General features: G+C 42.6%; 1 protein-coding gene across 1 annotated transcript in view; it reads left to right on the top strand.

The window, feature by feature from the left end:
• The window catches only part of TRPC5 (transient receptor potential cation channel subfamily C member 5), a 113,656-nt gene that overhangs the window by 41,814 nt on the left and 56,571 nt on the right, over positions 1-15,271 (top strand). Inside the window, exon 3 of the mRNA XM_019540388.1 lies at positions 12,018-12,354. Coding sequence (XP_019395933.1) covers positions 12,018-12,354 — 337 coding nt within the window. The remainder of the gene's footprint in view (positions 1-12,017; positions 12,355-15,271) is intronic.

Genomic DNA, 15,271 nt, shown 5'->3' on the forward strand with positions numbered 1-15,271 from the left:
ACCTGCACCTCCAGAAATGTTACATAGCTCATCCAGTGCACCAAATGCCCTGATGGAAAATATATAGGAGAAACCAAACAACAAGGGTGTACCAGAATGAACGAACACTGCAAATCCATCAAAGACAAAAATATCCAATTACCTGTGGGGGCACACTTCTCACAAGACAATCACTCCCTCTCCAATCTCTCACTTCTAATCCTTAAAGGGAACTTACAAAATACCATCTATGGATGAGCCCATGGACTTCACTTCCTAAGTCTACTGGATACAAAAAATACAGTCATTGGATTCATGACACATTACAACCTGCCTGATATCTAACATACCAAGTAACCTACCTGTTAGCTAACCACTTGTTTTCCTTCACGCTTTTTCCTCCCCTCCGTGCCCTCCCTCCTACCTCTACTCTTTGTTTTCAGACTTCCACTCATTTGCATCTTCACAGACTTCTTGTTTACTTTAGTTTCTTTTCTACCTTAGAGAACTCATAACATCAGCAGAGTCTCCCACTACCTGAAGAAGGGTGTTTGTGCCCAAAAGCTTCCAAGGAACTTTTTTCCAACTATTTAGTTGGTCTAATAACAGATACCACATCTTCCGAAAGAATGTTGCCTGTCTCTGATACTGATAGAATTTGTTATTCCTTATTCTCTTCCTTGCCATTTCCTCTCCCCTCCTCCCAACTTTTACTTTTCCAATAAAATTTATTTTCTTCTTGCTGTGAGAGTACTTTGCTTTGGTCTAGATGTGCTTTGTCTTGCTGTAAGCAGGGTGAGCACCACTGCAGAATTTTGAAGCACTGAACTGGGTTGTATTTACTGCCTTGTTCTGATTACAAGTCTCCATTTTTTTCTTTCACTAGATCCATAAAAATCACACTCAGTTTATATGCAGGGTTGACCTATAATTGGGCCACTGACAGTGTTGACTTCTGTCCCTGTAGCATTTTTGTGCATGCAATAAAAATACCAAGTTATTGACAGTTATATACAGGGGGATAATATTTTCCTAAAACTGAGCCTGAAAACGTAAAGTTGACTTACATGCAGGGATGACTTTTAACTGGAACAATACAGTAACATTTTACTGCATTCAACATTAGAATGATAAGATCCAACTGAGTGATAAGAGCCAACTGGAAAATGGAGGCACGTCCCTGTAGAAGCTCCATCCACAAAGTTATTTGTGCAAAATAGCACTACAGTGTGGGTCAGATACTGCCTTTGGATATCTATCCATAGCTCTCGTAGACGGCCCCTGGCTCTTAACTCTGGTAGTTATTCAAACACGCTCTCATTCTCTGAGGACTAGGCCAGGATTAGCTAATGTTTTGCAAGTTGGACCATAAACTCACCGTAAACCTACACTTTGGACATGTCTACACATGTGCATTAATGCACATTAGCCTATTTTAATGCACATTAAAACAGCACAAAAAACCATGCTCTTTAGCTTATGCGCATTAAAATAGGCTAATGCACATTTTTCTATACCTCACAATGGAGGTACTAGATTTAATGCACATTACCTAAAGTGTATTAATGAATGTGTAGACATGCCCACTCTTACTTAATGGGTGTTTTGTGCTCTAAAAGAAGAAAAATGAACGCTTTATTGTTACAAAGAGACCAGCTCCTCACTGAAATAATTCTGCTCACTATTTAAAGTGATATAAACACTTTACATTAGGACTGGTGTGAATTGATTGTTCTGGGCTAAGTATAGAGTTCAAGTAATAAGTAGATGGCCCTGGGTTTGATTGTGACCACTCAGCAGTCCCAGTTTATAGTTAGGGTTGACTCTTGTAGATGGCACCACAAGAATTTATGAGACTCAATCTTTTAAAAGCAAAACTAACTTCTCTTATTATAAAATATGTAGTATAAAAGTAAAGCCCCCAGACACTGCAGTACCTCAGCAGCTAAATGGCTGTGTTTGGAATTGTTACTGTAGAATACAATGCTATTACAGAGACCTGGATTTACCAAATTAGGAATGACATACAAGGGAATGCAGATTAATTTTCTGGACTGTATAGATTTTGCTATTAGTGACCAATTTCACTGAAAGTGCTATAGCTTACAGCAGAACTTGGCCCCTTTTATTAATATTAGGTACAGCATATACAGATTATTGCTTATTCATCTATGAAGCATGTTCAAAATTAACTTGCACAGCAAAGAGTCAGAGAGATTCTGAGTGGGCCATTGGCAGGCCTGATAGTGATCTGAATAAACTCTGAGCAATATTCTGCTCGTACATTATGATGTCTTTAGGGCTATTTCAATTGCTCCCTTAGGTACTTGTCTCTTAATTCATCTGTGATCTAATCCTAAATGACTTCTGATTGTGAAAGATTAGGAACCGCTTTGCTGTTATTGGGAAAAGAGAGAATTTGTGTATTTGCTGTTTGCATTGATGACACAAAACAGAGTTCTGTGTAGCAAGGAGCAGAATATACATGATTAGAAGTGACCAAAAATCCATCTAGCAGCCGCTGTACTCTTTAAAAGTTTCTCTTCGGCAAAGAAAGAGGTGACCATGAATGTGATGAATGAAAGGAATAAAATTCTGTAATAGCTGATTGAAGCTGTAGGCCAAGTGATATAACAATTGGAGCTAGGAGGACTCAGACCAGAAAGTTAAAAACAAGACTGATGGAGTTTCTACCATCAAAGTCCTTTCCAAATGGTAAATAAGCTTCTGGCTTCCCTTATGGGGTAAGGGAATATTTTCAGCCCTGGTTTTAATATAGGAAAACTGGGACCCAGAGAAATGATGAGACTTGCTCAAAATTCAGAGGTGTAACTGGAAATGTTGGTGGTCTGGGTAAGGGGGGAGAGGGGTGAGTGGAGGATGCTGAGTGCTTGAGAGTCTTACCTTCCCACACATGGGCTGCTGCAAAGGCACAGGCTTCCCACACCCAGGCTGCTGCTGCCATGGCACAGATTCCCTGGGGACTGCCATTCTCTCACGCCCTCTGAATTGGTGCCCAAGCTGGTGCCCTGCGCTCCCACCCCTAATTATGTTGCTGTCACAACTGCACTTTTTTTTTTGTCTACATGAGGGAATTTCCCCAAAGTGTATTGCACTGTGTCCCACAAATTGAGCTCCATTCTTCTGTAGCAGATGAGGACAGATGCTACCAAATGGATGGACAGAGGGAGATCTGTAATGCCACCCTCCCCCACCTCCCACTACAGCAAGGTTGTGGCCAAATTGGAGAGGGCAACAAAAATGCTTTGGGGGCTGGGGGACATGACTTATGAAGAAAGACAGAGGGAACTGGGCTTATTTAGTCTAGAGAAGAGGAGACCGAGAGGGGATTTAATAGCAGCCTTCAACTACCTGAAGGGGGGTTTGAAAGAGGATGGAGCTGCACTGTTCTCAGTGGTGACAGATGACAGAACAAGGAGCAATGGTCTCAAGTTGCTGCAAGAGAAGTTTAGGTTGGATATTCAGAAAAAAATTCTCACCAGGAGGGTGGGAAAACACTGGAACAGGTTACCCAGGGAGGTGGTAGAAGCTCCATCTTTGGAGGTTTTTAAGACCTGGGTAGACATAGCTTTGGCTGGGATGATCTAGTTGGGGATGGTCCTGGTTTGAGCAGGGGGGTGGATTAGATGACCACCTGAGATCCCTTCCAGCCCTAATTTTCTGTGATTCTATGAAGATCTTTTTTTTTCTGAGCTTCTGTTCACCAGAATGCACCCGCACATTTTTTTTCCACTGGGGAAGCAATTCAAGTCAATGTTATATCAGCACCAAATGCAAACTTAATAGCATTATATGCGTACATTCATGCATAATAAGAATGCACTGCAAACAGCATTTTTCATGAATATCCCTTTTCACTAACGCAGGTGTCAGAGGATTCTCTCTCATGTCTTTAGGACATAACAGAGCTGTCATACTTGCCAGCTGTCTTGAAAAATGAAGACGGGACTGGACAGTCCATTAGTACCGAATCCCCAGACAAGAATACTTGATATCCTGTCTGTTATTTATCGAAGAAGCCTGCTAACTGTGCATCATAATCTCACCATTATAAACAAACTAATGCCTGGAATGATGAACCAGTCATTAATTCTGGAACCATACACAAAATTGGAGAAATTTTCGTTTTTCTAAATTTGTACTTTTAGCTGTGAAAAGCTTAGCCAATATCAGAACTTGTCACATACAACACGGTCATACCAAATGATACTGAATGGGATATTGACTTGTACTAATTCTGGCAAATGCAGAAGGATTATAGAGTAGAATGGAATTGTGTATATGATTGAGATTACAGGGGAAAGGAAAAACTGGATCTGGTGAATAGGGTAATGGACTTGGGTCCAGGGAAGGTGAGTTTCATACTGGCACTGACGTGTTGTGTAATGATTTGTAATGGCTTTTGTAATGTTGGACAGATCATCTTATCTCTTTGGATCTGAATTTTGTCCATTTGTAAACTGGAAATAATAAATGGTTCCCCAACTTGATAAAGTACTTTGAAGTCTATGGGTGGAAGCACCTAAGTGATAAGCATTATTATGCAGCTTCAGACAACTCCCTTTTTAAATGTCTACTAGAGCTCAGCTGTTTTATTATTTAGTCATGTATATATACATGTATGTATAATTATTTATTTTACTCTCCAACTCCACAGCAATATTTACTGGAATAATTGCTTCACTGATCAGCTGGGTAATAAAGGCCATTAACCATTACCATTCACTAACACTGAGAAACAACATTATTCCATTATTAGTTGAACTTCTGCAGTGCTCTCTGCGGTGTTAATCACTAGACCAAAGATGGCTGCTGCTGCTTCTCCTTCTTCCCCTCATAATCCTTTCTAAACTGATTGAACAATATTCATTAAAACAGTTTTCTGTTAGAAAATAGCATTTTGACAAAATCAGTTTGATTTTTAATTTTTGAAAAATATTTGAAGTCTCATTTCAAAACCAATTTTTTACTTAGAACTGCATTTTATTTTGGATTTAATTTTTTATATTATTATGTTATTTCATGGCCTCGTTAGTAGTACTGAACAATGCCACATTGCATATCATGTCATCCTATGGCATAGCGTAGTGTGATGTCAAAATGTTATTTGATCTTATTTTGAAATCATAAAAGGTGTTGCTATTTGGTACTGATTGAAATATCTTTCTCTCCTAGATCAATGTGTCTCCTATTTGTATTGTCATGAAGCAGTGTGATACTTGGAACAAGAAAGTAAGGTAAATATTCACTGTATTAATTAGAGGAATAGCTGTTTTCAATATCCTAGAAAAGAGTTAGGGACAACACAAGGATATTGAAAGCAACTCTTTCTCCGTTAGTACACTGAGTGCTTATCTTACTTTCTTATTCCAATTTGGAATGGAAAAAAATACCATTTTAGAATGCTAGCATTTCTTGCTAAATGGAAATTTATATTCCAACCAGCTGTAAACCTAACTCTACTTGAAACTTAAAGCTACAGCAATACTATTTTAGCATTAGTGCTCTGAAGTCTTCCAGAGCTCACTGGGCTAGCACAGTTTAGTTTCCATAGCCATTTGGTCCCCTTTTGATCCTACCCCCAAGCTGCTGGCCTCAGCCAGTGCAAGCAGCATTCGTTCTGCCCCCTGACCCGGAAAGGATGAACTTGTGTTCTGTTCGTTCCCAAACTAATGTAGTCCACTTAGAGAAACCCCTGTAAGTAAGTTTGAATCCACCTTGGGCTTTTTGAATGTCTGTACCTGACCGGTAAAGAGTTTGTTTAACTCAACAGAGGGTCAGCCTTGGTATTGGCAGAAGACTTAAAATAATTTCTGCCATTTGGGGACAAGTTTCTGTTGGTGCTAAATTCCCTTCAGAGCATATTTAGTGAGGCTAGGGATGGGCTGGATTGGAACATTTAATGTCTTTTTTGTTGCAACTCCTTTCTTGCTCAGCTGATCTTGAAAGGCTCTCTTGCATGTTATATGACTTTTCTTTCCTGTGAAGAACTAACATCAGATACACAGAAAAAACAGAGTAGATTTTTAAAATGAGCTATTAGGCTAAAGGGAGGCATTCTGAGATGCCTGCAAGTTGCTCAGCAACCAAAACATCACAAAATCTTTTGATTTCTCTAGTGGCTCTGTGTTTGATTCAGAAAATATAAACTCATTCTTCCTTCCTGCTTTCTGTTATACAGAATAAAGAGAGGTAATATTTTTATAAAAGCATCACTGAAGAGCTCTTTCACTAGTCATGGCATGTAAATGAATGCAAAAACATCTGGTCAAAATTATTGTTTAAACCCTAGAATATAAAAAAATACGGCAAGGTACCTCCCAGTTCTTCTATTATGCACACTTTGAAGCACAGCTTAAGTAGTTTAGACTTGTCTGAAATCAGAAAATGGAAAAGTGTCAGATTTCTGTTGAATTATTCTTTTCTTCTTTATAATCCTGAATCTAGTGTTTATCCGGTCATGAGAAATGGCTCTCTCTGTTTTCTTTTGATCATCCCTGTTGTCCAGTGAGTGATGTACATGCTAAAGTCAACCCAAAGTCAAATTCACTTTCTCTGATTTTGCTTTGTGGTATCCTCTACTGTCAACCCGTGTCTCATAAATTATTTTATTCGTGTTTATTATGGTAATGCTTGAGTGTGTCCACACATGCATATGAATAAACTCTGGAGCTTATTTCTCCAGAGTTTTTTGCTCTGCTGTTTGAGCACATGCTGTTTGAAGGTGCGCCTGGGAGCAATTAACTCGAGAGCAATCAGCTCTGGAATTTAGTTATGCATAGCGTGTGGGGCCTGGTTGGAGCAGCCCAGGCTGGCAGGGAGCCCTGGAGGTTAGCCTGCCAGCCTGGGGCTGGTCCCACGGCTCCACGTACTGTGGGGGGGCTGGCTGGGGCACAAGGGTGCGTCAGCGTGGGGCTAATTGGCAGGCAACCCCCACACTTAAGCACCCTCATGCCCCAGCGAGCAGGGCAGCATCTACATGTGTGCTGCTGCTCATGAAAAAACTCTGCAGCAGGGTAGCACTTGTATTTACACTTGAGTTTATTAGTTTCCTGTGCCTTAATAGGGGCACATGTGTAGATGCTGCAAAGTTTACTGCGGAGCTGATCAGCGAGCTCTACAGTAAATACCTCCAGTAGATGTGCCTCTTGAGTAGCAAATATATGCCTCACTTCATAATGCACCATACTCCTATGGGGGCTTTTATTACTGCTTAGTTTGGTCAATGCATCCTTTTCCATTACCTGATCCTACAGTTTAGCCATCTCTCATATGGGCAGTCTGTTTCAGTGCCTAAGATATGTGCCCAAAACCTACATAAATACATACAAATATTATTGGCATTAAGTCCTTCCAAAAAAGATTCTGTCTGATTTTTTGTACAAGTTCATTTGCTTTCTATAATTCATTACTGTCTGACTACTTCTCTCCACATGGGGTTTCAAAGTGAACAGCATCATAAAAGCTACAGAAGAAGAGGAATGGATTATTTTGCAGTTGTAAGTTGGGTTGTTTCTTATTTAATATTTATTTTTTATCCCTAAACAGTAAATAACAAGGTATGTTTCCCAAGTCACGTCCCCAAGTATTTTGTGAGCTCTTGACAAAAAGATTTCCCAGTAGCACTTTTTACCACTGCTGGCTTTTGGTTGCTAGCAGCTCTCTGGGGTTATTATTAAGAGTCAAACAAGCAATCAACTTTCACAAACTCATAGTAATACTTAGTGTGCTCAGGAGACTTGGATTTTCATTGTGGTTCTGCCACTGACATGGTGTGTTGAACATCTCTTTTTTCTTCTCACGTGACTCATGTCCAAAACGGGACTGACTGTGCTTTATCTTTATAGGGTGCTTTGAGGCCCATGGATGAAAAATATTCTTTAAGAGCCAAATGTTACTATGTAGTTTTGGTGGTAACTGATAGCTAAAAACGTGGGTGGGTGCTTATTATGACAATTATTTTGTTGTGTCATTTCTGAACTCCTGTGTGGAGCAATTGTAGAACCTATGAAAAGTTCTGGGTACAAAATACGAAGTTCCTAGAATACAAACTTCTCTGTCCCTGCGACCTGATGAAGAACGTCTTCTTTAACTCTACCCCAACTATGCAGTCGGTTCAATAAAAGTTATCACCCTAAGAAATCCTTGCCTCTGTCTCAGAAAGGCACATGTAACTTAAAGGCATATGTCACTTGGAAATTAATACCACTGCTAAATACTGAGGTCTGTTAGTACTATGTACGTTGGTCGTTGTGTCTAGACAAGGGCTTCTGCCAGCACAGCTGTGTGTTAGAGATCACTTCTCTTCCCACCTTGACTAACATAGCTATGTTGGCAGAAATCTGCAGTGTAGACACAGCCCAAATCTCACTCCCTCAAAACACTTAGAAGTTTTTTGCCCACACAGCCACGTCAGTTAGGAGTGTGAAAAAAATCAGACCCCAAAACACAATAGTTATTCAGGCAAAAACTCTCTCTAATGGAGCTGAAGATGTCTCAGAAAATGTCCTTTCTTCAGGATGGCTTATTCCTCTTCGGGAAACTGCTCTGTCCTCACTGGAAAGAAGGTTGTCAATTTAGTTCTAACTTTAAAAGACCTTTTAAATGCAGATAAATCCCATGCGTAATCCATAAGAATACTGTAGCTACCACAATGAGTTTGCTTTCTAATCAATCTCTTATACAATCTCTTACACTTAAAACACTATTGGCTTATCTCTTTTGGGTAGAGGTATGACAAAAAACTATGCCGTTCAAAGCTCTGCTATAGGTGTGGTTTTGTCAGTGCAGCATTTTGGTACAGCTACATCCACACTAGAGTATTTTCTTGGTCTAACTACACCAGGATGCTTTCTGACAGCAAAACCCTGCTGGTATATACCAGTAGAATGACTTGCTTTGAACTCATGTCAAAGCTTTTCTTCATTATGTTGAATGTAAAACTGGTAAAGCATTGTGAAAAATCCCAGCTCTGCAGGAGTAAGAGTATTTTATATAAACTGTAGTTTAGGGATCATGTCTTTTTGGTTGGTGAAAAAATCATGAAGACAAATAAATCAGAAGCTATGCTTCAGTCTGCGATGAGCTGCACTTGGGTCTGGGAACAGAGCCCTTAAAAGACAGTTCTGACCTGAAAAAGTTGAAGTAGTTTGAGCACAGCAAGGTTTCCTAAGTATAATGGAAGGCACCAGAACCTCTATTATCGGTGCTGATTTAGGAGCCAGAAAGAACTTGGTTTGACTTTGAACGCCAAAGGTTGCTTTAACCCTGCCATCTTTGTGCTTGTGACCTGTGCATCCCTGGCCTGAAGCCATTGAGCAATAAATAAATGTAGAATCTCATGGTGCCATTTTTGTTTTATTTTTCCAGAGTGGGATCCAACTTTTAAAGTGTAATTTTTGCTTTGTGATCTGAAGTCTCTCTTCATCTCAGACATTTTCCCCAACTTAGTGGCAGATAGCACTTGCAAATCTCCCATCCAGAAGAAAGCTGATGTTGCCCTGGTGAACCTTACCTAGCCATGTGTCCAGCCCTTAGAATCATAGAATCATAAAAAATTAAGTTTGGAGGGGACCTCAGGAGGTCATCTAGTTCAAAGCAGGACCATCCCCAACTATATTATTCCAGCCACGGCTTTGTCTAGCCAGGTCTTAAAAACTTCCAAGGATGGAGATTCCACAGTGCCCCCAGGCACTTTTTCATTACCTGCCTCATTACACAAAAGCAATGACTAAATGCTGAAAGGAAATCAACACAGGTTCATTGCAGGTAGATCCTGCCTGACTAACCTTGTTTCTTTTTATGATCAGGTCACAAAATGCTTAGACGCAGGAGTTGAGATAGATGTCATCTACCTAGACTTTAAGAAGGCCTTCGATACAATATCTCATTCCATTTTCATAAATAAATGGGCAGGCTGTGATGTAGATGATTACACGGTCAGGCGGGTGGCAAATTGGCTTAGGGGTCGCACCCAGAGAGTGGTGGTGGATGGGTCGGTATTGACCTGAAAACATGTGGACAGTGGAGTCCCGCAAGACTCAGTCCTTGGACCGGCACTATTCAATGCCTTGGACATCAGTGACTTGGACGAGGGCATAGAGAGCACCCTGTCCAAGTTTGCAGATGATAACCAAATTATGGGGCAAAGTTAACACACTAGAGGATAAGGAACGGATCTAGGTGGATCTGGACAGGTTGGAAAAATGGGCAGAACAGAATAGGATGCAGTTCAGTAAAGACAAGTGCAAAGTGCTGCACCTGGGCAAAAAGAACCACCAACACACTTACGGGCTGGGGGAGGACCTTCTCAGCAGCCCAGCAGTGGAAAGGGATCTTGAAGTCATAGTTGACTCCAAGATGAACATGAGTCGTCAATGTGACAAAGCGATCAACAAGGCTAATCACACTTTATCATGCATTAGCAGATGCATGACAAACAGGTCCAGGGAGGTGATGCTTCACCTGTGTGGCTCTGGTCAGGCCACAGCTGGAGTACTGCGTCCAGTTCTGGGTGCCACACTTCAAGAGGGATACGGAGAATCTTGAGAGGGTCCAGAGGAGGCCACTTGTATGGTTGAGGGCCTGCAGGCAAAGCCCTACGAGGAGAGACTGAGGGACCTGAATCTCTTCAGCCTCTGCAAGAGAAGGCTGAGAGGTGATCTTGTGGCTGCCTATAAATTCATCAGGGGAGGGCAGTAGGGAATAGGAGATGCTCTATTTATTAATGCAGCCCCTGGAGTAACTATGAACAATGGCCACAAATTGACAGAGAGCAGATTTATTTTGAACATCAAAAAGACCTTCTTCACAGTAAGGGTTGCCAGAATCTGGAATAGTCTTCCAAGGGCGGTGGTGCTCTCCCCTACCTTGGGGGTCTTCAAGAGGAGACTGGACAAGCACCTAGCTGGGCTCGTCAGACCCCAGTGCTCTTTCCTACCCAGGGCAGGGGGTTGCACTTGATGACCTACTGAGGTTCCTTTCAACCCTAACATCTATGAATCTATGAATGACACCACCCCCCATGCTCTTGCAGGCTTGCAGAGCCCAGCTACCCCTCGGCCCCTTCCTGTTTGGCCTTCAAGTCATTTTTTTTAATGCTGTTTAGAGCCTGCTGAGGCTACCAACAAGCTGAGTCGAGCCTTTTGTGAAGGAAAAGTCTGGGAATCCAAGTGACTCCAAGGAACTCTTAGTTGCATAACTGTAGCAGTAGGATTTCCAGAGGGCAAAGGACTGCTCTGCTGAAGGGCACTCCAAATAGAAGAGGCATCTCAGAGCACAGCTGCTCCTGAAGCCAAGGGAGGCAGGAAAGTTGTCCCCCACACTCTTACGTACTGATAGCCCATGGCTTTGTCCCGAGAAGCACCTTGGCCTGGAGTGGAACTGTGACACCACCAGGCATCCTACGTAGGATGTGTCGTTACTTTAACTCTCTGCTAAATCTTAACCCTGACATGGGAATGTGACTGTGTCTAGCCCTTTATTGGGTGGTTCAGCTGAGAAAAGCTCTATATCCTATATACTTGCAGAGCTGTGCAAGAGTTAGGGTGCAGTTTACCCACATTTGCTAGACTGCATTAAAGACAGGTGAAGGCTCTGGAGATGGCACATTCATTTTGTGCTTGTCCCTGATTGGAAGGATGATTAATGGCCAGCTCGGAGGAGCAAGACAGCTTTGGGGCTGTCAGTAGCCTGGCAGTCCAGAGATCTGAGCTTAGTACTAGCTCCGCTACAGGCTTACAGCTGTGTTTGGGATGAAAGTGCACGACGATTCTTGTTCTTTCCTCACAGGATTTTCCCTTTGAGCAATAAAATATTGGTCCGTCCCTATAAAAGGCTTTCTCCTACACTGCCAAAGTACTCACTAAGTACCTAGTAGGAAGAGTGTGGTCATAGCCTGCTGGGAAGACCAGCAGCTCTCTCAAGGGGAGGAAGAGTTCCTCTGTGCATGTGGAGAGGGAGCACTGCTTTTGGAGCCTCATTCTTCTAATCCATTCCTTTTTCTTTTTTCTTTCCAGTTTGTTGCTCAGCCAAACTGCCAGCAGTTGCTAGCTACGCTGTGGTATGACGGCTTCCCAGGATGGAGGCGGAAACACTGGGCAGTGAAACTCTTGACCTGCATCACCATTGGACTGCTATTTCCAGTGCTATCTGTGGTGTATTTGATTGCACCTAAGAGTAGGCTGGGACTGTTCATTAAAAAGCCATTTATAAAGTTTATCTGCCACACCGGTTCTTACTTAACCTTCCTCTTCATGCTCCTGCTGGCATCACAGCACATCGTCAGGACAGATCTCCATGTGCAGGGACCACCGCCCACCATCGTTGAGTGGATGATCCTACCCTGGGTTCTAGGTAAATGGGTGGAAATGCAAATGCGCCTCGGCCTCCTTGGTCAAGCTCATGCCAATGACACCTGCACGTAGATTAATTGCTAATCTCAATGTCATCAGTATGTAAATAGGTTTGGCAGCCAAATTCAGAAACTTCATTAACAGCTCGTGTCCCCCAGGAGCGACCTATCTGATTGGACTAGGCCTATTTTGTTATCTTTATTGCATCAATAAGCTAAGCTGTCCCTTTTGACACAACCCTGAGTATGCTGCAGTAACTCAGGGCTGGATTTGAGAATCATTCTCCTGCTTAGTTTTGCTAAGACGATAAACAGTGGATTTAGATAAGATGGTTTGGACAAAGGTGATCCTGCCTCCGGCAGGGGGTTGGACTAGATGGCCTTGGAGGTCCCTTCCAGTCCCACTTCTCTCTGATTCTGTGATTTCTTCTCTGCTACCCAGTTGCTGAGAGTGAGGAAGGGGCATAGTGGGTTGTGCCTGCAACAAACTGCGACATATACAATATAGGTTCAGCTGTGCTGACTGGTGCATGGGTAGAAGCAGAACCAAGAGACTGCTTTCTCCCTGCTCATTCTCCACCCATCTGTGCCCAGGGGTAGTACACAGGTATAATGCCCACGTAAACCTGCACACCCAGACTCAACTTCTGGGTAGTCTGCAAAGTGGCACAGGGGGAGAAGTTGTACTTCTTCTGCCCTATGCCATAGTGCTGCCATACAGTCTGCAGCACCATCTAGCTCTCTCCAAGCCCTCCAGGAGAGGGGGATAGATCCAATTACTAAAATGCCAAACTAGAAGCTGCCTACTCCAACTTGATTTGGGCAATCATAATTGTGGAGGAAAAACAAGCGTCAGTGTCTCAGGTTCCATGCTTCATAAAAGTAAGGATGAGGTGGGAGGATAGGATGGGAACAGATTTAAAGAGCCATCATATGTGTAAGAGCAAAGCAGCACATCTTGATCCATTTTGATGAGTCAGACACAATTCCCCTTTCACGTGGAGCTGCCTTGAGCTCAGATGCAAAGTGTGGCAAACAAAACCTCGTGGACTTGCATAGAAAACAGAAGCTTTTCCTCTCGTTAGGTGTGTGTCTGCCTTCTTGTATCAGATCTGGCTCTTGCAATAGAACAACCAAAGCCGCAGCATCTTGGACTGGTGGCTCACTTACAAGATCCTTTAACAAACTTCTGCCCTTGGTGATGAAAACTGGGTCTCAGACTGAGAAGCCTACCTGCTGAGGATGCGAGGTGGGCACACCCCATGGCTAGCCCTTGCATTCCTATAAGAAATGCTTTCCCCGATTGAGAGGTTTGTAAGGTCAGTCACTTGTGAGGTAGTTGTCCTTCCATGCTTCCCCGAAATGCTGATGATGTGGCTGCGTGGCATCACAAGGCTATTTAGGATGTGATTTCACACAACTACTTGTGTATGCTGCTTTGTACTGTATTGTCATTTAACTGGAACAGGCCAGGGGCCCACAATGAGGTTTGGTCCTTAAAAACAAAAATCTTTATAAACCTTGTGAGCTGGGGGGAAGGGGTGTGGGATGCCCAGGGTCAGAGCAGGGCTTTTCACCCTCATCCATGCCCAGTTCGCTAGAGCTAGAACTGGAACCTGCCTCAACAGCACCCCAGGCCAGTACGTCTACCTGCCCATCTATGAAATCTCTCTTTGAAAACCTTCTACGTAAAACTTGTGAACATGGCCGGGCCCTGCAGAACTTTGAGGCTGTGATGAAAGAGCTCATATCAACCAAATTTCACTCAGCAGACAATTTTCCAACCTGGTCTGCCACTAACTGCTCTGTGCCTGACTTCCTCAGGCATAAATACAATAAAGCTTTTGTAGCTCACAGGAGTGCTGTGAAAGGAAATTAATTAAGATCAGATTCAGCCTCTGTCTCTGGCTCCTTTGGGTGTACTGATCAAATTTGCCTTAACATGGAGGTTGGGAGTTGTCCGGACACAGCGGGAGTCCCTGGAGGGGTTTCCAAGTGGCCTCGGACCAGTTGGAGGATTGGTGGATGATTTTTGCACTGCCAGCCTCCTTTAGAGGAATAAACCTTCTGTATCAATAATCGCGCTCTGCCGGCATGTTGTTTCACTCTAGAAATTCTTCCTAGTCTCCAAATCTGCAACTGTTCAGGAAAACTCCTGGAAGAGGAAGGTGAATAACCAAATAATAGCAAGTATCTATTCAAAAGCCCTTTCTCAAGCTTACATACTCAAATATGCATTTTTTCGCTAAGACCAGAACCAGTTGGACAATGCCAAACCCATCCAAATACTGACAAAAATTTGGTAGCTAATTTTTCAATATGGTGACAAAAAAGTTGGTTTTATATCGACCCACCTGATAAGGACCTTTTCTACCAAAATCAAAATGTGAATGAAAAGATGCGAGAGAGGAGGCATCACTCAAAACATTCATAAACTATTTGCCATTGGGACCAGCTCTTTCCTAGACATGGGAGACCTTAGGCAGAAGGCAAGGGTAGGGTTGCACCTTGTAGACAAACTTGTTTAAAGAGTCGCAAGCTTTCATAGGCCACAGCCAACTTCATCAGACGCTATGGAGGAGCCATTGTTCTTAGCATGCCCTGCCCCAGCTATCTTCATCCCTACCCCAGCTCTCACATAGCTTCTAAAAGGGGTCTCAAGCCTGGTTATCTGTAGTCTGCAAACAACAGCCATGTGCAATTGAGCGTATACCTATGTTCAGACCCCAGAGTAAGCAGCCAGCCTATTGCTTCTTCCTAATGTTTTTCCACTGAAAACTTCATGTTTAAATTCTTTGGTGTTATATGGATATTTCAGGGGAAAAAAAGATCTTCAAACAAGCTGATGATGCATTTTGTCAGGATGAATGTATGATCTGGGTGTCCTGTCACAATTCTATCCCCTTCTTTTTCAGGTTT

Source organism: Crocodylus porosus, unplaced genomic scaffold (assembly GCF_001723895.1).
Source record: "Crocodylus porosus isolate Cpor-Errol unplaced genomic scaffold, CroPor_comp1, whole genome shotgun sequence".
Lineage (NCBI taxonomy): Eukaryota > Metazoa > Chordata > Crocodylia > Crocodylidae > Crocodylus > Crocodylus porosus.